At 52.6% G+C, this 20,100-nt stretch overlaps 2 protein-coding genes across 5 annotated transcripts in view; one reads left to right on the plus strand and one right to left on the minus strand.

Annotated features, from left to right (window-relative positions):
- Positions 1-4,439: 4,439 nt before the first annotated feature.
- On the minus strand, positions 4,440-10,600 carry EIF3K (eukaryotic translation initiation factor 3 subunit K). Its single transcript, XM_026447707.1, has 4 exons — positions 10,350-10,600; positions 9,455-9,553; positions 6,591-6,711; positions 4,440-4,739 (listed from the first exon to the last, which is right to left on the minus strand). The coding sequence occupies exons 1-4, from the start codon at positions 10,406-10,408 to the stop codon at positions 4,611-4,613; spliced, it is 408 nt and encodes a 135-aa protein (XP_026303492.1). The 5' UTR covers positions 10,409-10,600; the 3' UTR covers positions 4,440-4,610.
- A 909-nt stretch (positions 10,601-11,509) lies between these two features.
- The window catches only part of MAP4K1 (mitogen-activated protein kinase kinase kinase kinase 1), a 27,392-nt gene continuing 18,801 nt past the window's right edge, over positions 11,510-20,100 (plus strand). For 3 of the 4 annotated variants that reach the window (XM_023229240.1, XM_023229241.1, XM_023229243.1), the window contains exons 1-11: positions 11,510-11,898; positions 12,070-12,127; positions 12,250-12,340; positions 13,445-13,509; positions 15,244-15,299; positions 15,397-15,444; positions 15,610-15,652; positions 15,760-15,832; positions 17,258-17,389; positions 19,000-19,062; positions 19,179-19,260. In XM_023229240.1, coding sequence (XP_023085008.1) covers positions 11,800-11,898; positions 12,070-12,127; positions 12,250-12,340; positions 13,445-13,509; positions 15,244-15,299; positions 15,397-15,444; positions 15,610-15,652; positions 15,760-15,832; positions 17,258-17,389; positions 19,000-19,062; positions 19,179-19,260 — 810 coding nt within the window. In that variant the 5' untranslated portion in view covers positions 11,510-11,799. Of the gene's footprint in view, positions 11,899-12,007; positions 12,128-12,249; positions 12,341-13,444; positions 13,510-15,243; positions 15,300-15,396; positions 15,445-15,609; positions 15,653-15,759; positions 15,833-17,257; positions 17,390-18,999; positions 19,063-19,178; positions 19,261-20,100 lie in introns of all 4 variants that reach the window. The other variant, XM_023229242.2, reaches the window with a different exon arrangement.

The raw sequence follows: 20,100 nt of genomic DNA on the forward strand, positions 1-20,100 counted from the left end.
AAAAAAAAAAAAAAAAATAGCAGCTACCATTTGAGCACTGATCCCACATGCTAGCCATTCATCTGAGTGCAGCCCTGTGATGTAAGTTACATCCGTTTTAGAGATGAGGAGACCAGGGCAGCTAAGTGATTTACCCAAAATCCTGGAGGTGAGGCCTGAACCTGGCAGGCAGAAACCAGAGCCCTGAGAAAGGGGACAGACACATATTGGCTAAGTGTATGCAGCCACCTCCCCTTGCTTCTGTCCCACTCAGAGAAAAGGCCAATTTCCCCACCATAGCCCATGAGGCCACACAGAATCTGCCTGTCACCTCTGTGCCCTCACCTCTGCCCACTCGCTCCTCACTCACCCTGCTCCAGCCACAGGGGCTTCCCTGATGCTCCCAAACCCACCAGGCACCTGCCCACCTCAGAGTCTGTGTGCGGAATTCTCCTCCACGGCTACCACCCTCACCTCCTTCAGGTTTCTGCTCAAAGGTCAGCTCTGTGGCACACGTTCCCTCCAACAGAAGGGAGGGAATCCCCCACATGGATGCCAGGAAGGTGCAGCCAGTGAGGTGGGCAGAAATCCAGATTTGTGGCTGGGCGTGATGGCTCAACCTATAATCCCAGCACTTTGGGAGGCTGAGGCAGGAGGATCACTTGAGGCCAGAAGTTCAAGACAGCCTGGTCAACATGGCGAAACCCCACTTCTACTAAAAATACAAAAATTAGCCAGGCGTGGTGGCACGGGCCTATAGTCCCAGCCACTCAGGAGGCTGAAGTGGGAGGATCACTTGATCACTGGAGCTTGGAGGTCGAAGCTGCAGTGAGCTGTGTTTGCATCACTGCACCGCGGCCTGGGCGACAGAGTGAGACCGTGTCTCGAAAAACAAAACAAAACAAAACAAAACAAACAAAGAAAACCTGTCTGTTACATGGAATAGGTCTAAGATCTCCAACACATCTCATTTGCTAGTTTGCTAGTGGGAACAGTCGTTTGTAGAACTAGTAAACTCTATTATTTTAAGCATTTGATCATTTTCTTTGTGGCATTAACTGAAGCTAATCAATAATTTCTTACTTGAATAAAAAATAAAATGTTTTTTTTTTTTTTTTTTGAGGCAGAGTCTTGCTCTGTCGCCCAGACTGGAGTGCAGTGGCCAGATCTCAGCTCACTGCAAGCTCCGCCTCCCGGGTTTACGCCATTCTCCTGCCTCAGCCTCCCGAGTAGCTGAGACTACAGGCGCCCGCCACCTCGCCCAGCTAGTTTTTGTATTTTTAGTAGAGACGGGGTTTCACTGTGTTAGCCAGGATGGTCTCGATCTCCTGACTCGTGATCCACCCGTCTCAGCCTCCCAAAGTGCTGGGATTACAGGCTTGAGCCACCGCGCCCGGCAAAATGTTTAAGAATTTAAAAAAAAAGGCCAGCCGCGGTGGCTCAAGCCTGTAATCCCAGCACTTTGGGAGGCCGAGGCGGGCGGATCACAAGGTCAGGAGATCAAGACCATCCTGGCTAACACGGTGAAACCCCATCTCTACTAAAAAATACAAAAATCTAGCCGGGCGAGGTGGCGGGCGCCTGTAGTCCCAGCTACTCGGGAGGCTGAGGCAGGAGAATGGCGTAAACCCGGGAGGCGGAGCTTGCAGCAAGCTGAGATCCGGCCACTGCACTCCAGCCTGGGCGACAGAGCGAGACTCTGTCTCAAAAAAAAAAATTAAACAAAAAAAGTATGCAGTCAGCCGCACATAAAATGTCAGGGTCTGGGATGAGAACAGGTACAATTTCTGCAGTGGGTGCTTCTATTTTCTCCCGAGACAAGAAGCCAGATCATAAGTTGAGGTGAGAAGAAAGGGAGACAGATAAAGCACGAGCAAACGTCCAGGAGTTGGGCGGGGAAGGAAGCAAGACCATCGCTGCAGCTGGGGACAGGGGAGGCACATGCGTTTTTTTTTTTTGAGATGGAGTTTCGCTCTTGTTGCTCAGACTGGAGGACAAATGGCATGATCTCGGCTTACCGCAACCTCCGCCTCCCGGGTTCAAGCAATTCTCCTGCCTCAGCCTCCCGAGTAGCTGGGATTACAGGTATGCACCACCACGCCCGGCCAACTTTGTATTCTTAGTAGAGATGGGGTTTCTCCATGTTGGTCAGGCTGGTCTCGAGCTCCTGACCTCAGGCAATCCATCCACCCCGGCCTCCCAAAGTGCTGGGATTACAGGCGTGAGCCACCACGCCCGGCCAGCACATGCAATTTAAGAGAAGGAAGCGAAACAGAGAAGAATGCAGAGAGAGAGGGTTGGAGCTAATGGTCAGGCCCAAGAATGTGGGGATGGAGACCCTGTGGGGGTGAGCTGAGAAGCTGGGAGGAAGTGGCGAGAATGGAGATACTGGAAACTCACAGGGGGAGGAGGGGAGCCATTACTGGTGAGGGCAGTGGCTCCCAACATTGGCCAGATGTCCAAATCACCCAGGGTAACTTTTTAAAATCCCAAGGCCTAGGCTACACTGAACCAATTACATCAGACTCTGTGAGGGCAGGACCCATGTATCAGTATCAATTTTTAAAAATGCCTCAGAGGGCCGGCCGCGGTGGCTGACACCTGTAGTCCCAGCACTTTGGGAGGCCGAGGCAGGCAGATCACTTCAGGTCAGGAGTTTGAGACCAGCCTAGCCAACATGGTGAAACCCCATCTCTACTAAAAATACAAAAATTAGCCAGGCGTGGTAGCACATGCCAGTAGTCCCAGCTACCTGGGAGGCTGAGACAGGAAAATCGCTTGAACCCAGGAGGCGGAGGTTGCAGTGAGTTGAGATTGCGCCACTGCATTCCAGCCTGCTCACACAGCGAGACAGTTCAAACAAAACAAAACAAAACAAAACAAAAGAAAATAATTGCCTCAGAGGTCCAATGTGCAGAGAACTGGCCCAGGGTATGACTGGAAGAGAAGGACTGAGGTCAAATGCAGTACAAGATAGCTGGCCAAGACAGCAAGGGACCCAGAGGTCTGGGTGGTCAAAGGATCCTCTGTGTTACTTTCTAAGCATCTAAGAATTAGGGCAAGAGTGGTAGAGAACGCCAGTGAGAAGGAGCTGAATTCTGTGTTGTTTTTTTTTTTGAGATGGAGTCTTGCCCAGGCTGGAGTGCAATGGCGTGATCTCAGCTCACCGCAACCTCGCAACCTCTGCCTCCTTGGTTCAAGTGATTATCTTGCCTCAGCCTCCCGAGAAGCTAGGATTACAGGCATGCGCCACCTCAGCAGGCTAATTTTGTATTTTTAGTTGAGACAGTGTTCCTCCATGTTGGTTAGGCTGGTCTCGAACTCCCAACCTCAAGGGATCCACCTTCCTCAGCTTCTCAAAGTGCTGGGATTACAGGCATGAGCCACCGCGCCCGGCCAGGAGCCAAATTCTTCAAGAAACAAAGAGCAGTCACCAGAGGGACTGATACCGGCCAGGAAGGATGACACACGCACTTCAAGACTGGGGGTTTCTGGCCTGGCGTGGTGGTTCACGCCTGTAATCTCAGCACTTTGGGAGGCTGAGGCAGGCAGATCACCTGAGGCCAGGAGTTCAAGACCAGCCTGGACAACATGGCAAAGCCCCGTCTCTACTAAAAATACAAAAATTAGCCAGTGTGATGGTGTGCACCTGTAACCGCAGGCACCTGGGAGGCTGAGGCAAGAGAATCGGTTGAACTCGGGGTGGGGGCGGCGGTTGCAGTGAGCCGAGATTGCTGCACTGCACTCCAGCCTGGGCAAGAGAGTGAGACTCTGTCTCAAAAAAATAAAAAAATAAAAAATACATATAAAAATTAGTGGGGTGTGATGGCGCGTGCCTGTAGTGCCAGCTACTCGGGAGGCAGGAGAATCACTTGAACCCGTGAGGCAGAGGTTGCAGTGAGCCAAGATCATGCCACTGTACTCCAGCCAAGGCAACAGCGTGAGACTCCATCTCAAAAAAACCAAAAAACAAACAAACAAACAAAAAACAACAAAAAAGACAGAGGGTATCAGAAGAGATAGGAGCCAGGAGGTGAACTAGCCTCCCACTCAGGAGGCTGCAGAAGTGGGGGGCCAGGTTCCAGTTAGAGCAAGAAGGGCAGAGTGTGTCAGACAGGCAGAAGAAACGGAGAATTTCTCTTTCTTGAGACACAGTCTTGCTCTGTTGCCCAGGCTGGAGTACAGTGGTATGATCACGGCTCACTTGCAGGCTCAAGCGATCCTCCCACCTTAGCCTCCGGGGTAGCTGGGAGTACAAGCACGGGCCACCACACCCAATTAATTTTCAATTTTGTAGAGATGAGGTCTTACTATGTTGCTCAGGCTGGTCTGGAACTCCTGGCCTCAAGCAATCCTCCTACCTCGGCCTCCACAAAATACTGGAATCACAGGGGTGAGTCACTACACCCAGCCATTGGAGGACTTCTTCTGATTAATGGTATGTAGTAGAGGGCCCAGTGGGAAGACGGGAGAGAGGGGAAAGGGTCGGCCTCAGCCTGTGGGCACAGGGAGGACCTGTGAGTACCTGCCCCGCGAGAGGATGATGATTCCTCAAAAACACACATGCGGAGCACTGGGCCCGCTGCCAAAGCAGGAAGCAGGGCTCTGTGCACCATTGTTACTTTTAGCATTCAGCTCCACATGGCGCTGCCATCTCCCCTGTCCCTGGACCCCAGGGAAGTTACCCAGAAGGCCTGGAAGTGGCAGGTCTCCAGCAGGTCCCCAAGGTACAAAATCTGTCGGATTGGCCTTTCTTCTTGCTGGTAGGAGGAAGCGTTAAGGAAAACTGGCTTTGGAGCTAAGGTTGGGCCACAGGTCACCCCTCCCCACCTACCTTCTTCTGGCTGCTTTCTTCCAAAGGTTTAGCTCAGAAAAAGAGCTGGAAAAGGAAGCCAGCTTATTTCTCCCGCAGGTGTATGCAGGAGAAAGGATGTTGGCTGCAGGACTGTTTGTAATGGCAAAAGAAAAGAAATGACGTGCCAGTCCTGGTGGCTCACACCTGTAATCCCAGCACTTTGGGAGGCCAAGGCAGGTGGATCACCTGAGGTCAGGAGTTCGAGACCAGCCTGGCCAACGTGATGAAACCCCATCTCTACTAAACATACAAAAATCCAGCCGGGTGTGGTGGCACGTGCCTGTAGTCCCAGCTACTCGGGGGGCTGAGGCAGGAGAATCACTTGAACCTGGGAGGAAGAGGCTGCAGTGAGCCGAGATCACGACACTGTACTCCAGCCTGGGTGACAGAGCGAGACTCTGTCTCAAAAAAAAAAAGAAAGAAAGAAAGAAAGAAAATATTAACAACAAAAAAATCTACTATTACTACTAATAAAATAAAACCTATAGGCTGGGCACGGTGGCTTACACCTGTAATCCCAGCACTTTGGGAGGCTGAGGCGGGCAGATCACCTGAGGTCAGGAGTTCGAGAGCAGCCTGGCCAACATAGCAAAACCCGTCTCTACTAAAAATACAAAAGTTATCCGGGCATGGTGGCATGCACCTGTCGTCCCAGCTGCTCAGGAGGCTGAGGCAGGAGAATAGCTTGAACCTGGGAGGTGGAGGTTGCAGTAAGCCGAGATCATGCCACTGCCCTCCAGCCTGGGTCACAGAGCAAGGTTCCGTCTCAAAAAAACAAACAAACAAACACAAAAAAACCACCTAAAATCATTCCTATGTCAAGCTTCCTCTACTATTTCTGAAAGATAGCACCGAGCTTTGCTTCCTTTAGCCCATGAGTGTCCTCTCTGCCTGGATCACCTTTGCCTACCCCTTCACCTACCTCCTTATGTTTTAGATGTTCCCTCCTCCAGGAGGCACTGGTTTAAACATTTTCTAGTTAAAAATACAGAAGAGTGAACAGTGGCAAAATAGGTCTTCCCTCCCTTGTCTCACAGCCATCCTTCCTAGGAGGTTAACAGTCATTTGCAATTCTTGGGTACTTTTCCACCTCTCCAGAAATTGTTCTATAGAAATGTAAATACAGATGGCTGTGTTCATGTCCACATATTCCCCCACCCAAATGGTCAGGTGCCAGCTCTAGCTTTTCTTTTCTTTTTTTTTTTTTTTTGAGACAGAATCTCACTGTGTCACCCAGGGTGGAGTGCAGCAGCACGATCTTGGCTCACTGCAACCTCCACCTCCCGGGTTCAAGTGATCCTCCTGCCTCAGTCTCCCAAGTAGCTGGGACTATAGGTGTGTGCCACTGTGCCCGGCTAATTTTTTGTATTTTTAGTAGAAATGGGGTTTCGCCATGTTGGCCAGGCTGGTCTCGAACTCCTGACCTCAGGTGATCCACCCACCATAACCTCTCAAAGTGCTGGGATTAGAGGTGTGAGTCGCTGTGTCCGGCTGCTGTGGCTCTTCTAACCCAACCCTGACCACTCCAGTCTATCACTGTCTGCCTCCTCACTGGACTGTGACAACTTCGTGAAGACGGGGCCCAGGCCTGTCTCAGTCACACAGTGTCCCAGCGCGGTCCAGCACCCTGCCATGCTGGGCCAGAGCAGGCACCTGGTGTTTGTGGATGCACCCACAGACCATCTCCCCGGGAATTCATGCACCTTGACTCTGGCCCCTTCCCACACAGGCCCTGGCCCCAGTGCTGGAAGGATACATGTGCCTGGTCGATCATGCACTTGCACAGGGTGAAGTCTGTGTGCGGCAGGTTGGTGAGGGCCTTCAGCAGGATCTGGGCGGTGACCGTGGTCTGAAAGAAGGCTGGGTTGAACTGGTACCTAAGAAAGAGAACAAGAGACGGGGCCACAGTGGCACCTCCAAGTCCCCAACCCTCTCCAGGTGCCAGGCAGGCTGTCCACTGCTTTATTCTGGAGTTTGGGAATTGGACATGCCTGGGTTCCAATCCCAATCCCAACGCTTCCCGGCTGTATAGCCTTCACCTCCCTGAGCCGACTTTCCTCCTCTGTGAACAGAGACCGTTAATGCTCACAAGCACCCAGTAGGGCAGACACCGCTGAGTGATTCACACACAAATGAGAACAGCAGCAGCGGTCTGGAGTCGTGGCTAAGGAACCAGAGCCAGACTGCCTTGGTTTAAACTTCCCGCTGAGTGACCTTGGACTGCTTATTTATGACATGAGGAGCAGACAAGAGAGAGATTAAGAGGCACTGAAAGGCTGAAGAACAGAGAAAGGAAACTGAGGGGCTGTCAGTTTCCTCCCTTGCAAAAGAGGACAACAGAAGGCGGGGGGTGGGGGTGGGTAGGTGGCTCAAGCCTATAATCCCAGCACTTTGGGAGGCCGAGATGAGCGGATCACCTGAGGTCAGGAGTTCAAGACTAGCCTGGCTAACATGGCAAAGCCCCGTCTCTACTAAAAATACAAAAATTAGCTGGGCATGGTGGCGCATACCTCTAGTCACAGCTACTTAGGAGGCTGAGGCAGGAGGATTGCATGAACCTGGGAGACAAAGGATGCAGTGAGCTGAGATCATGAGATCACATCAAGGCACTCCAGCCTGGGCAACAAGGTGAGACTCTGTCTCAAAAAAAGAAAAAAAGAAAGCAAGCAAGAAAGCACCCAAGTAAAATTAACTGGGCATGGTGGTGCCTGTAGTTCCAGCTATTCAGGAGGCTGAGGTGGGAGGATCGCTCGAGTCCAGAAGGCTGAGGCTACAGTGAGCCATGACTGTGCCACTGTACTGCAGCCTGGGCAACAGAAGATCCTGTCTCAAAAAAAAAACAAAAAACAAAAAAAAAAGTGGAGGTAGGAAGAACCCACACGTCCATCAAGAGCCAGAAGAGATCATTAGGACAGTCACACAAGTGACACACTGAAGAGGTATACATCCATGAAGACAAACTGGAGCCACATCAAACAAACAAACAAATACACAAAACTGGATGGATCTCACAAACCCAGTGTTGAGTAGCAAATGGAAGATGCAGAAGAGTTTGTGCTGTATCTACTCCATCTATATCAAGTTTAAAGCAGGGAAACCTGAGCCGAGCTGATTCAGATGGATGCATGGATGGTAAACCATCAAATAAAGCCAGGCCATGAGAGCATGAGGGAGCAGGGGAGTTGGCTGGCACAGAGCATAGGGGGCAAAGGGCCTGTGGCGCTAGCAACACTTTTGCAACATAAATGGCGATTATGTAGGCTTTCATTTATAATGATTTGTTAAACTACGTTTGCTTAATGTATTTGCCTGTACATGTGTTCTGCAATTAATCTTTATTTTTGAGACAGGGTCTCACTCTGTTGCCCAGGCTGGAGTGCAGTGGCATGATCTTGGCTCACTGCAACCTCTGCCTCCCAGGTTCGAGCAATTCTCCTGCCTCAGCTTCCCAAGTAGCTGGGACTACAGCTGTGTGCCACTGTGCCCAGCTAATTTTTTGTAGAGACAGGGCTGTGCCATGTCACCCAGATTGGTAATTCTTATTTATTTATTTATTTATTTTGAGAAAACGAAGGGTCTCACTCTGTCCCCCAGGCTGGAGTGCAGTGGCATGATCATGGTTCACTCGATCCCCCAGGCTTAAGCAATCCTCCCACCTCAGCCTCTCAAGTAGCTGGAACTACAGCCACACACCACTACATTAACTAAAATAATGTTTTTTTTTTGAGACGGAGTGTCACTGTGCAGCCCAGGCTGGAATGCAGGGGTGTGATCTAGGCTCACTGCAACCCTTCTGGGTTCATGCCATTCTCCTGCCTCAGCATCCCAAGTAGCTGGGACTACAGGCGCCCTGCCACCACGTGCCCGGCTAATCTTTTGTATTTTTTTTTTCGTAGAGATGGGGTTTTACCGCGTTAGCCAGGATGGTCTTGATCTCCTGGCCTCGTGATTCATCCACCTTGGCCTCCCAAAGTACAGGCGTGAGCCACCACGCCCGGCCAATTTTTAAAATTTTGTATAGAGTTGGGTGTTGCTGTGTTGCCATGGCTGGTCTCGAACTCTTTGGTTCAAGTGAGTATCTCGCCTCAGCCTCCCAAAGTGCTGGGATTACTGGCATGAGCCCCTACAGCCACCATAATTGATTTTTTATTATTAATTTATTTTTGAGATGGAGTTTCGCTCTTGTTGCCCAGGCTAGAGTGCGATGGTGCGACCTTGGCTCACTGCAATCTCCGCCTCCCGGGTTCAAGCGATTCTCCTGCCTCAGCCTCCCGAGTAGCTGGGATTACAGGCATGTGCCACCACGGCCGGCTAATTTTGTATTTTTTAGCAGAGATGGGGTTTCTCTATGTTGGCCAGGTTGGTCTCAAACTCCCTACCTCAGGTGATCCACTCACCTCATCCTCCCAAAGTGCTGGGATTACAGGTGTGAGTCACTGCGCTCGGCAATTGATTTTTCAAAAACCATCCCTCCTCCTGTCCCAACTTCCTTGGCTTCCTAGTCTTGCACACCAAGAGATGTTGTATCATGCAGGATACCACCAGCCACCCCCTTGCCCTGTACTGGGAGTGGCACCCTGCTAGCTGCTGAAATGGGAGTGCAGACAGTCAGACACTTACAGCTTCAGGACAGCCAGGTTGGCTTCCAGATCGTAGGCATTTTCCTTGGCCTGCGTCTCCACATAGCGCTCCAGGGTGGCCAGGTTCTCAGGATTGTACCTAAAGGAGAATCAAGATAGGTGAGCAGACAGGAGACAGAAGCTAAGGCCAGTCACTTTACAGCGGCAGGGGCAACTGTAACCTGCTCCTCCCACCCTTCCCCTCTAAATCTGGCACTGGCCACTGATCCAGCCCTATCCTCTCCTGCCTACCTCGATGCCTACTTCCCCCCTGTCCGTCTGAACACTCCAGCCTTTGCTTCCCCCATTTCGGTTCTAACCTCTCCCGGATATCACTGTCTGATGTCAGGTTTGTCTCCCTCATGGAATGGGAACTCAGACCGTGAAGGCACGATCTGCCGCTGTCTGATTCGCCTGTGGTTCCCAGCATTGCCTAGCACTGACAGTTTATTTCAGTAAACATGTGAATGAATGACATAAGGAGCAGAGAAGGGAGAGATTAAGAGGCACTCAAAGGAGGCGGGGCAGAGAAGGAAACCTTAAGGCAATTCACGAAGAGACTGAGTGGTACCAAGATTCTTTCGCTTCTAGGCCTTTGCAGGGCTGTTTGTTTCTTTCTTTCCGTTAGAGAAGGGGTATGGATGTTGCTCAGGCTGGTCTCTAACTCCTGGGCTCAGGCGACCCGCCTGCCTCGGCCTCCCAAAGTGCTGCTGAGATCACAGGCGTGAGTCACCGCCCCCAGCTCAGTGGCGTTTCTTTAAGCATCTCCTCCTCCAGGAGGATAGAGAAACCCCACTCCGCGGCAAGCCCAGGACCCTGACCACCCCTTGCTGTCTCATGAAAACCTTCCCCTCCGCCCCGCATGGCCAGAGCGCTCCCTCCGACCGGGCTCAGACCTGTCGATACCCTTGAGCAACTTGCCCACGTTAGCTCTCATCTGTTCAAACATCGCCATGACTTCTGTCGCTTTCCACAACCAGGGATGGAGACTAACACTGGCCCGGCACGGCGTCCGCGAAGACGGGAAAAGGAAGAGGTGGTGGAAACGGAAACGACGTCGTTGTTGTCGCTCCAGCTCCTTGGGGGCGGTGAAGGGAAAGGCTCTCGCAGCAGCCGCCACGCTTTCCGGCTGCCACGTGACTTCTTCCGCGCAGGGGCAATTAGCGCGTGCGCATTCGCTCCACTCAAGCTGCACGGACAGCGTGAGAAAAAGCTTACTGTATCCCAGTACGCAGGCGCCTCTCGTGGCGAGGGGGCGGGGCTAAGCTTTTCCCGGGCTTCACAGACCCCGTTCCAGCGCCGGGGGCGCGGGAGCGTGCGCGCGCGAACTCCTTGGGAAGCACCCGGAGCTCTGGCGGCGTGCGCGCGCGTTGTATTGCGCGCGGCCATAAGGCCCCGGAGCTCTCCGGAAATTTACGCAGCAGCCCTCCGGTTAGGCATTGGCCAAGTCCCGAGGGAGATGTTCTCTGCGGTCCCTCTCGCCTCAGGCCTGGGCGCATGGGGCAGGATCCTGAGCGCCCAGGATCCAGTTTCAAGTCTCGGCCCTTGGGTCCCCAGCTCCAGGAGGAGGGTGCCACAAAGCTATTGTGCTCTGCCGGGCAGGGGCTGGGGTGAGGGCTCCTGGACTTCACCGGATCGCGCCCCATCTCCATTAGTTTCCGGTCTTGGAGCTGAGGGCGAGGGTCCCATCTGTACTGCCGTCAATTATATATTATGTATAGGTTTTGTACACTGCAAGCGTACAAAATGCAGTTATGTGCCATGTGTGTGGAGGTATATGCACCTGGTACCTCCACGTGTGGTCTGTGCACACAGGTATCCAGGCAGATGCACGTCTACTCGTCTACACGCCTGCGCAGTGCAGAGGCGGTAACCCAAGTGCATGTAGGTGACAGGTGAACAGGCATGTACACTGCGTAGTCATCCCTGTGCAGACTTGCCGCCTTCGGGTTGTGGCCAAACCTTCAAGCACCCAGTAGAGGTTTAGACACTACCTAGGAGACGGGGGCGGGGGTTCTAAGGCACCCCCGCTCCAATCCAGTTACGATTAAGATCATTTGCATCACATTTACATCCAGCCCTGGGCCTTGGAGGTTGAGGATGGTCCCTTGGGTCCCAAGACAAGCTGCCCCTCAGAGGCTCTCAGAGCCCAGGGGACGGGGGGGTGGAGCCCTTTGCACAGCCGTGCAGTGCAGCTGGGGCAGGAAGCGAGAGTGGGGAGGGGGGAGGCCACAGCCCGCGGAGGCAAGGCGGGTGCAGGGCTTCTGGGGACAGAGGGAGGTGCCAGAACTTGAGCCCTGAGGCCCTGCTGGCCCCTGGGCGCAGGCCCAGCTCCGGCCCCCAGGGATGGACCTCGTGGATCCTGACATTTTCAATAGAGACCCCCGGGACCACTACGACCTGCTGCAGCGACTGGGTGGCGGCACATATGGGGAAGTCTTTAAGGTGAGAAAGCCCCTCTGTCCCCAACACCCTCAAACTAGTGGCCTTTAAGGCGAGGCCTCGGTAGGGAGGAGGCTGCAAGAGGGGGTCCCAGTCCTTGACCTTGACTCAGGGATGCTGAGGAGAGACTCTGGCAAATGGAGCCTGCCTGACTGCCGACTTCCCCTTTGCAAGGCTCGAGACAAGGCGTCAGGGGACCTGGTGGCACTGAAGATGGTGAAGATGGAGCCTGGTGAGGAGGGAACCCGGAGCTCCTTCCCCACAACCCCACCTTCGCCTCCTGGGACACTGGGATCACCCCCCTCCTAGCTCTTTCCATGCGAGCTGCCTTTTTCTCTCCCGCCCTCCTCACAGATGATGATGTCTCTACCCTTCAGAAGGAAATCCTCATATTGAAAACTTGCCGGCACGCCAACATCGTGGCCTACCATGGGAGTTATCTCTGGTGATGAACCTCAGACCCACCGTGGCACCCAGCCCAGCCCCTAACCCAGAGCCCCCATTTCTTGACGGGGGTACCCTCAGTTCTTTTTTTTTTTTTTTTCTTTTTTTTTTTTTTTTTTTTTGAGATGGAGTCTTGTTCTGTTGCCAGGCTGGAGCACAGTGGCATGATCTCGGCTCACTGCAACCTCTGCCTCCCGTGTTCAAGCAATTCTCTGCCTCAGACCCCTGAGTAGCTGGAATTACAGGCGTCCACCACCCCGCCTGGCTAATTTTTATATTTTTAGTAGAGATGGGGTTTCACCATCTTGGCCAGACTGGTCTTGAACTCCTGACCTCGTGATCCATTGGCCTCGGCCTCCCAAAGTGCTGGGATTACAGGTGTGAGCCACCGTGCCTGGCCTTGGCACCCTCAGTTCTAACCTTGAACTTCCATTTCTCACCATAACCCGACCTCCCATCCTGGAACCCCATTTTTGACTGGGCTAACCCTACCCTGATCCTCACTCCTAAGTCCCACTTTTCTGACCAGAGCAGCCTCTAATCTAATCTCCATTCCAGAATTCCCATTTCTGATCAAGAGTACCCCAAACTGATCCCTTCATAGTAACTGAATTTGAAATCAACTCCCTAGAAAGGAAGCTCTCATCATTCTGCCCTCTGGCTCCCCCAGTTCCACTCTCTGCTCCTTTAATATAAACTTCTAAATTCCCTGATCCCCAAATTAATATTCCAGATGTCCCAATAATGACCTCTGCTTCCCGGAACAGGTGCCCTGGGCCCCTCTGTCCCCTCCAAATCTCCACAACCCGTGAGATCTCTGCCCTACCTCCTAGGTTGGTGTGGGATGGCAGAGGGGTCCCGCCCAAAGGCCTAGGTTTGAGTTGACTTGCCCCGGAACTCACATTTCCTCTCTGAGCCTTAACTTCCTTGTCTGTGAAACGGGAATGAAACAGCCTCACTCTGGTAGACAAGGAGAGAGGGAGTGATGAGAGCTGTTACATTCAAGTTCTTACTGATCTAGAACAAGACAGAAGCAAACCAGGGACTTTCCTGCAAATAATAATGTATTACTGCTATTATTATTCTTACTCTTGAAACACTGCAGGTTGCAGAAACTCTGGATCTGCATGGAATTCTGTGGGGCTGGTTCCCTCCAGGACATCTACCAAGGTTAGAGAAAGCACAAGGGGACCCAGGCAGCCCTCCCACCGCCACCCCCCAACCCCGACCCGAATTCACCTCTTCCGTCTGTGTGTGTGTATCTCACAGGAACTGTCTTTCTGGGCCATATTTCAAACTCCTGGGCTGAGCTGATCCTCTTGCCTTTAGCTGCTGAAGTGCCGAGATTACAGGCTTGAGCCACCGTGCTTGGCTTTTTAAAATTTAATTTAATTTTATTTTATTTTATTTTATTATTTTTTAAAATATAACCGCTGGGCCTGGTGCGGTGGCTCACGCCTGTGATCCCAGCACTTTGGGAGGCCGAGGTAGGTGGATCACCTGAGGTCAGGAGTTCAAGACCAGCTTGGCCAACATGGTGAAACCCCGCCGCTACTGAAAATACAAAAAATTAGCCGGGCGTGGTGGCAGATGCCTGTAATCCCAGCTACCTGGGAGGCTGAGGCAGGAGAATCACTTGAATCTGGAAGGCGGAAAACCTCTGATTCCTTCCAACCCTAGACCTCAAATGTTAGAAAAGGAAGGACTTCATTGAGAAGTCCTCAGGGAAACTGAGGTCCACAGAAAGGAAGTGAATCCCACAGCTGCTCTAAGACCTAATGTCTGAAGGGTCTCTCTGTCTCTGTCTTTCCGCCTGTGTATTGTTCTTCCTTCGTCATCCTCTGGGTCTCTCTCTAAATCTGTCTCCCCACATTTAGGCCTCTGACCTCTGTCTTTGCCTCTGTCTCATTTTTTTGGTTTTTTCAATCCTGTTCCTTCTGTATGTCTCATGTGTGATCTGCCCCCGTTTCTCTGTCTCTCTCTGTCTCTGTGTCTCTGTGCCTTTCCTTATTTTGCAAAGTCATATCACGCCCCTGCTCAGAGCCCTCCTACAGCTTCCATTTATCTCGGAGGAGAAGCCCAGACTCCTCATCAGGGTCCACCCCAGGCTGGCCGACCTCACCTCCTCCCACTTTCCTCCTCCCCCTCCACTCCACCCCACCGCCTTTGCTGCTTTCCAGACCCACCAGGAACTGTCCCACCTGGGGCCCTGCACTTGCTGTGGCTGGTCCCACTCAGAGTGGGAGCCCTCATGTCTTCACCTGCTGTCACCTTCAGAGAGCAGCCCTGACCGATCACCTCTGTGAAATGTCATAGCCCCTCCTATGTACCCCTTTCTTGCTGTATGTTTCTTCCTGTTGTCTTTCCACGTCTGAGGAACTACATCATATTCTACTTATTTATCTTGCTTACTTTCTTTATTTCTTTATTTCTTTTTCTTTCCTTCTGTTGCCCAGGCTGGAGTGCAGTGGTACAATCTCGGCTCATTGCAACCTCCACCTCCTGGGTTCAAGCGATTCTCCTGCCTCAGCCTCCTGAGTACTTGGGATTACAGGCATGCACCACTATGCCTGGCTAATTTTTGTATTTTTAGTAGAGATAGGGTTTCGCCATGTTGGCCAGGCTCGTCTCGGACTCCTGACCTCAAGTGATCCACCCTCCTCGGCCTCCCAAAGTGCTGGGGTTATAGACATGAGCCACCACGCCAGCCCCACTGGCCTCTTTTATTTGCATCGCTGCCTCTTTCTGTCACTGACCACCCCACCATCTCCCCCTCCCACTGGTCCCATCCTGTTTCCCCTCTCCCTGTGGCACCCTCTTAGCTGGTGTGGGGGGGCAGGACTCCCCAGCCCAGTTTCCCTGGCTCCCATCCAACGCCTGGCCTGGCCGGGGTGACCTTTGCAGTGACAGGCTCCCTGTCAGAGCTCCAGATTAGCTATGTCTGCCGGGAAGTGCTCCAGGTAAGGAGATGCCTGGGTATTCTGGGGAGAGGAGAGGAGGGGGGCCCCACTGCAGCCTCCAGACACTCACAGTCCCCTTGTCCACCCTTCTCCCCAGGGACTGGCCTATCTGCACTCACAGAAGAAGATACACCGAGACATCAAGGTGGTCTAGGGGTGCAGGGGTGCTGTTGGGGGGTGGGGCCCAGGAGATGGGAGTGGCATTTCGGGAACTCAGGAATCAGGGTAGTTTGAGCTGTGGGGTGAAGTAGGGTAGCACTCGGCTGGGGAAAGAGTCTCCGCAGCCTCCCATACCCCCTCTCATTCCCAGGGAGCTAACATCCTCATCAATGATGCTGGGGAGGTCAGATTGGGTGAGTAAGGCTGGGGGGTGAGTAAGGCTGGGGGTTGAGCAGGGGAGCTGACTGGGGGGCTGGAGACACAGTGGACCCCAGATCACTATGTCTCCCTCTGCTTCCAGCTGACTTTGGCATCTCGGCCCAGATCGGGGCAACGCTGGCCAGACGCCTCTCTTTCATTGGGACACCCTACTGGTGAGGGGCGCCCCGCGGGCAGCTAGGGGTGGAGTGGGGCTCAGTGGTTTTTCCCACCGTGGTTCCCCCGGATCCTCCTTCCTGGCTCCGTTCCCCTGCCTCTTCCTTTCTCCATGGAAGATTCTTTCATTCTCTCTGGGTGTCTCTTGAGTTTTCCACTTTTCTCTCTCGTTTTGGGCCCTTTTCTGCCCGTTGCTCTAGGCGTTTGTGTTGATTTTTATCTTGATTTCTCTGTCCCTCCATATCCATTTCTGTCTTTTTTTTTTTTTTTTTTTTTGAGACGGAGTCTTGCTCTGTCGCCCAGGCTGGAGTGCAGTGGCCGGATCTCAGCTCACTGCAAGCTCCTCCTCTCGAGTTCATGCCGTTCTCCTGCCTCAGCCTCCCGAGTAGCTGGGACTACAGGCGCCCGCCACCTCGCCCGGCTAGTTTTTTGTATTTTTTAGTAGAGATGGGGTTTCACCGTGTTAGCCAGGATGGTCTCGATCTCCTGACCTTGTGATCCGCCCGTCTCGGCCTCCCAAAGTGCTGGGATTACAGGCTTGAGCCACCGCGCCCGACCCCATTTCTGTCTTTTTCCTCTAGCTCAGTTTGTAGCGCTCTCTGTCTCTTTGTTTCTGTCTCTGCCTCTCTGCCTTTTCATTTTGTTTTGCTTTTAGAGACAGGTTCACTGTGCCTCCAGCCCCACTGTGGCCCAGGCTGGATTGTAGTGGCACAATCATGGCTCACTGCAGCCTAGAACTCCTGGGCTCAGGAGATCCTCCCACCTCAGCCTCCCAAGTAGCGGGGACCACAGGTGTACACCATGACACCTGGCTAATTTTTTAAAAATTTGTGTAGAGATGGTGTATTTTTTTTTTTTTTTTGAGATGGAGTTTTGCTCTGTTGCCCAGGCCAGAGTGCCATGGCACAGTCTCGGCTCACTGCAACCTCCACCTCCCAGGTTCAAGCAATTCTCCTGCCTCAGCCTCCAAGTAAGTGGGATTACAGACGCCCGCCACCACACCCAGCTAATTTTTGTACTTTTAGTAGAGACAGGCTTTCGCCATGTTGGCCAGGCTGGTCTCGAACTCCTCACCTCAGGTGATCTGCCTGCCTTGACCTCCCAAAGTGCTGGAATTACAGGCAAGAGCCACCATGCTCAGCCGAGATGGGGTCTTGATAAGTTGCCCAGGCTGGTCTCAAACTCCTGGGCCTAAATCATCTGCCTTGCTTAGCCTCCCAAAGTGCTGGGATTACAGGTGTGAGCCATCGCGCCCAGTTTGCATCTCCGTCTTCATCTGCCTGTGTCTGTCTTTACTCCTGTCCCTCTGTCTCTCCGTCTGACTCTGTGTGCTGCATCTCCCCTCAATTCCTTCTCCTTCTCTGCCCCTCCTACCCTTCCTGTCCCCATGCCACCTTTGGCTCTCTGAGTGTGTCTGCCCCCAGGATGGCTCCAGAAGTGGCAGCCGTGGCCCTGAAGGGAGGATACAATGAGCTGTGTGACATTTGGTCCCTGGGCATCACGGCCATCGAACTAGCCGAGCTACAGCCACCGCTCTTCGATGTGCACCCTCTCAGGTAGGCAGGTGTGGGGTCCCCAGGCCCAGAGATCCTGTCCAGCCCTGGCCCAAAGCCCACCCTCAGCTTCTGCCTTCCATCCCAGGAACCTCCAATTCAGGGATCGCCACTTGAGCCTACCTTGGCACATGCTGCACTCTATTTTTTAAATTTAATTTAACATTTTATTTTTTATTTTTATTTTTATTTATTTATTTTTTGAGACGGAGTCTTGCTCTGTCACCCGGGCTGGAGTGCAGTGGCCGGATCTCAGCTCACTGCAAGCTCCGCCTCCCGGGTTTACGCCATTCTCCTGCCTCAGCCTCCAGAGTAGCTGGGACTACAGGCGCCCGCCACCTCGCCCGGCTAGTTTTTGTATTTTTAGTAGAGACGGGGTTTCACCGTGTTAGCTAGGATGGTCTCGATCTCCTGACCTCGTGATCCGCCCGTCTCCGCCTCCCAAAGTGCTGGGATTACAGGCTTGAGCCACCGCGCCCGGCTATTTTTTATTTTTTAATACTAAGTCTTGCTCTGTCACCCAGGCTGGAGTGCAGTGGCGCAATCTCAGCTCACTCCAGCTTCCATCTCCCGGGTTCAAGCTATTTTCCTGCCTCAGCCTCCCAAGTAGCTGGGACTACAGGTGTGCACCACCACGCCTGGCTAATTTTTGTATTTTTAGTAGAGATGGGTTTTCACTATGTTGGCGAGGGTAGTCTTGAACTCCCGACCTCAGATGATCTGCCCACCTCAGCTTCCCGAGGTGCTGGGATTACAGGCGTGAGCCGCTGCACCCAGTCTATCTTTTATTTTAATTTTTATATATATATTTACTTTTGAGATGGAGTCCCACTCTTGTCACCCAGGCTGGAGTGCAGTGGCACGATCTCAGCTCATTGCAACCTCTGCCTCCCAGGTTCAAGTGATTCTCCTGCCTCAACCTCCCAAGTAGCTGGGATTACAGGTGCATGCCACCAAACCTGGCTAATTTTTGTATTTTTTGGTAGAGATGGGGTTTCACTATGTTGACCAGGCTGGTCTCGAACTCCTGACCTCAGGTGATCCATTTGCCTTGGCCTCCCAAAATGCTGGGATTATAGGTGTGAGCCACTACGCCCAGACATTTTTAAAATTAATTAATTAATTATTATTATTTTTAGAGACAGGATCTTGCTCTGTCACCCAGGCTGGAGTGCAGTGGCACCATCGTAGTTCACTTCAGCCTTGAATGCCAGGGCTCAAATGATCCTCCTGCCTTAGCCTCTCGTATAACTGGTCCTACAGGCCCACATTGCCATATCCAGTTATTAAAAAAATTTTTTTTTTTTTTTGTCTCACTATGTTGCCCCGGCTGATCTCCAACTCCTGGGCTCAAGCTGTCCTCCCGCCTTGGCCTCCCCAAGTGTTGGGATTACGGGCATGAGCCACTGCACCTGGCCTTGCCGTAGCTCTACCACACCATAAGTGGTTTCCCTTAGGAGAGGTATCCTGGTGCACTGTAAAACCCGAACCTCACTTCCATGCTGTTTCTCACTTTGCCCTCTGCTGACTGTAATGCTACTAGGAACCCCTCAAGCCATGAGGTCTGGCCCCCTTGAAGGTCTGAACCCCATATCCTTTCCCTACTATTCTAGAGTTCTCTTCCTCATGACCAAGAGTGGCTACCAGCCTCCCCGACTGAAGGAAAAAGGCAAATGGTACGAGAGAGAGAGAGTGACAGGAGGGAGGGTGAGCGAGGGCAGGGCTGGGGCTGGGTGGCCTGATGGGAGAGTCTCTGGTCCCCTCACCCAGAACCTGGCTTCTTCTTCCCAAGGTCCGCTGCCTTCCACAACTTCATCAAAGTCACCCTGACTAAGAGCCCCAAGAAACGACCCAGCGCCACCAAGATGCTCAGTGTAACCCTCCCTTACCCAAGACCCTCAGCCCAGAATTCCCTGGGGCCTTCCACAACTCCCGAGGACATGGATAACTTCGTTCCACAGAGTCCCCGTGGCCTTCCAAAGTCCCTAATGCCTCAGAATTTCCCAGGACCACCGTCCACCACTAGAGACCCTCTGGGCTATACCCCAAACCTTTCCCAAATCCCCTGAGTTGCCAGAACTCACAAATTCCCAAAGGACTCAAGACTTGTTCCTGAGTGTCCTCTGGAATCTCCAGGGAACCACAGTCTCTTCCAAGACAACTGTGGAATTCTCCCAGCCCCGCTCTGAGAAATGTAAATTCTTCTAATTCCTAAAAATTTCTTAGACTCCCCAGGCCTGCTGGGCACGGTGGCTCATGCCTGTAATCCCAGCACTTTGGGAGGCTGAGGCAGGTGGATCACTTGAAGTCAGGAGTTTGAGACCAGCCTGGCCAACATGGTGAAACCCCGTCTCTACTAAAAACACAAAAATTAGCCGAGTGTAGTGGCACGCGCCTGTAATCGCAGCTGCTTGGGAGGCTGAGGTGGGAGAATCACTTAAACCCAGGAGGCGGAGGCTACAGTGAGCCAGGATTGCGCCACTGCACTCTAGCCTGAGTGACAGGGAGAGACCTTGTCTCAAAAAAAAAAAAAAAAAAAAATTAGCCGGACATGGTGGCAGGAGCCTGTAATCAGCCACTTGGGAGGCTGAGGCAGGAGAATCAATTAAGTCCAGGAGGTGGAGGTTGCAGCGAGCCTAGAGTGTGCCACTGCCTGGGTGACAGAGGGAGACTCTGTCTTAAAAAAAAAAAAAGAGGCCGGGCGCGGTGGCTCA

Source organism: Piliocolobus tephrosceles, chromosome 21, assembly GCF_002776525.5.
Source record: "Piliocolobus tephrosceles isolate RC106 chromosome 21, ASM277652v3, whole genome shotgun sequence".
Taxonomy (NCBI): Eukaryota; Metazoa; Chordata; class Mammalia; order Primates; family Cercopithecidae; genus Piliocolobus; species Piliocolobus tephrosceles.

Bases quoted from the DNA above. Each gene is read 5' to 3' on its own strand.
- EIF3K (XM_026447707.1), bottom strand. From the start codon at position 10,408: ATGGCGATGTTTGAACAGATGAGAGCTAACGTGGGCAAGTTGCTCAAG. The intron at 6,712-9,454 runs GTAAGTGTCTGA...TCTCTTTCTTAG, and splicing joins AACCTGGCTGTCCTGAAGCT to GTACCAGTTCAACCCAGCCT. The intron at 4,740-6,590 runs GTATCCTTCCAG...TCCTCCTACCAG, and splicing joins GCATGATCGACCAGGCACAT to CAAGAAGAAAGGCCAATCCG.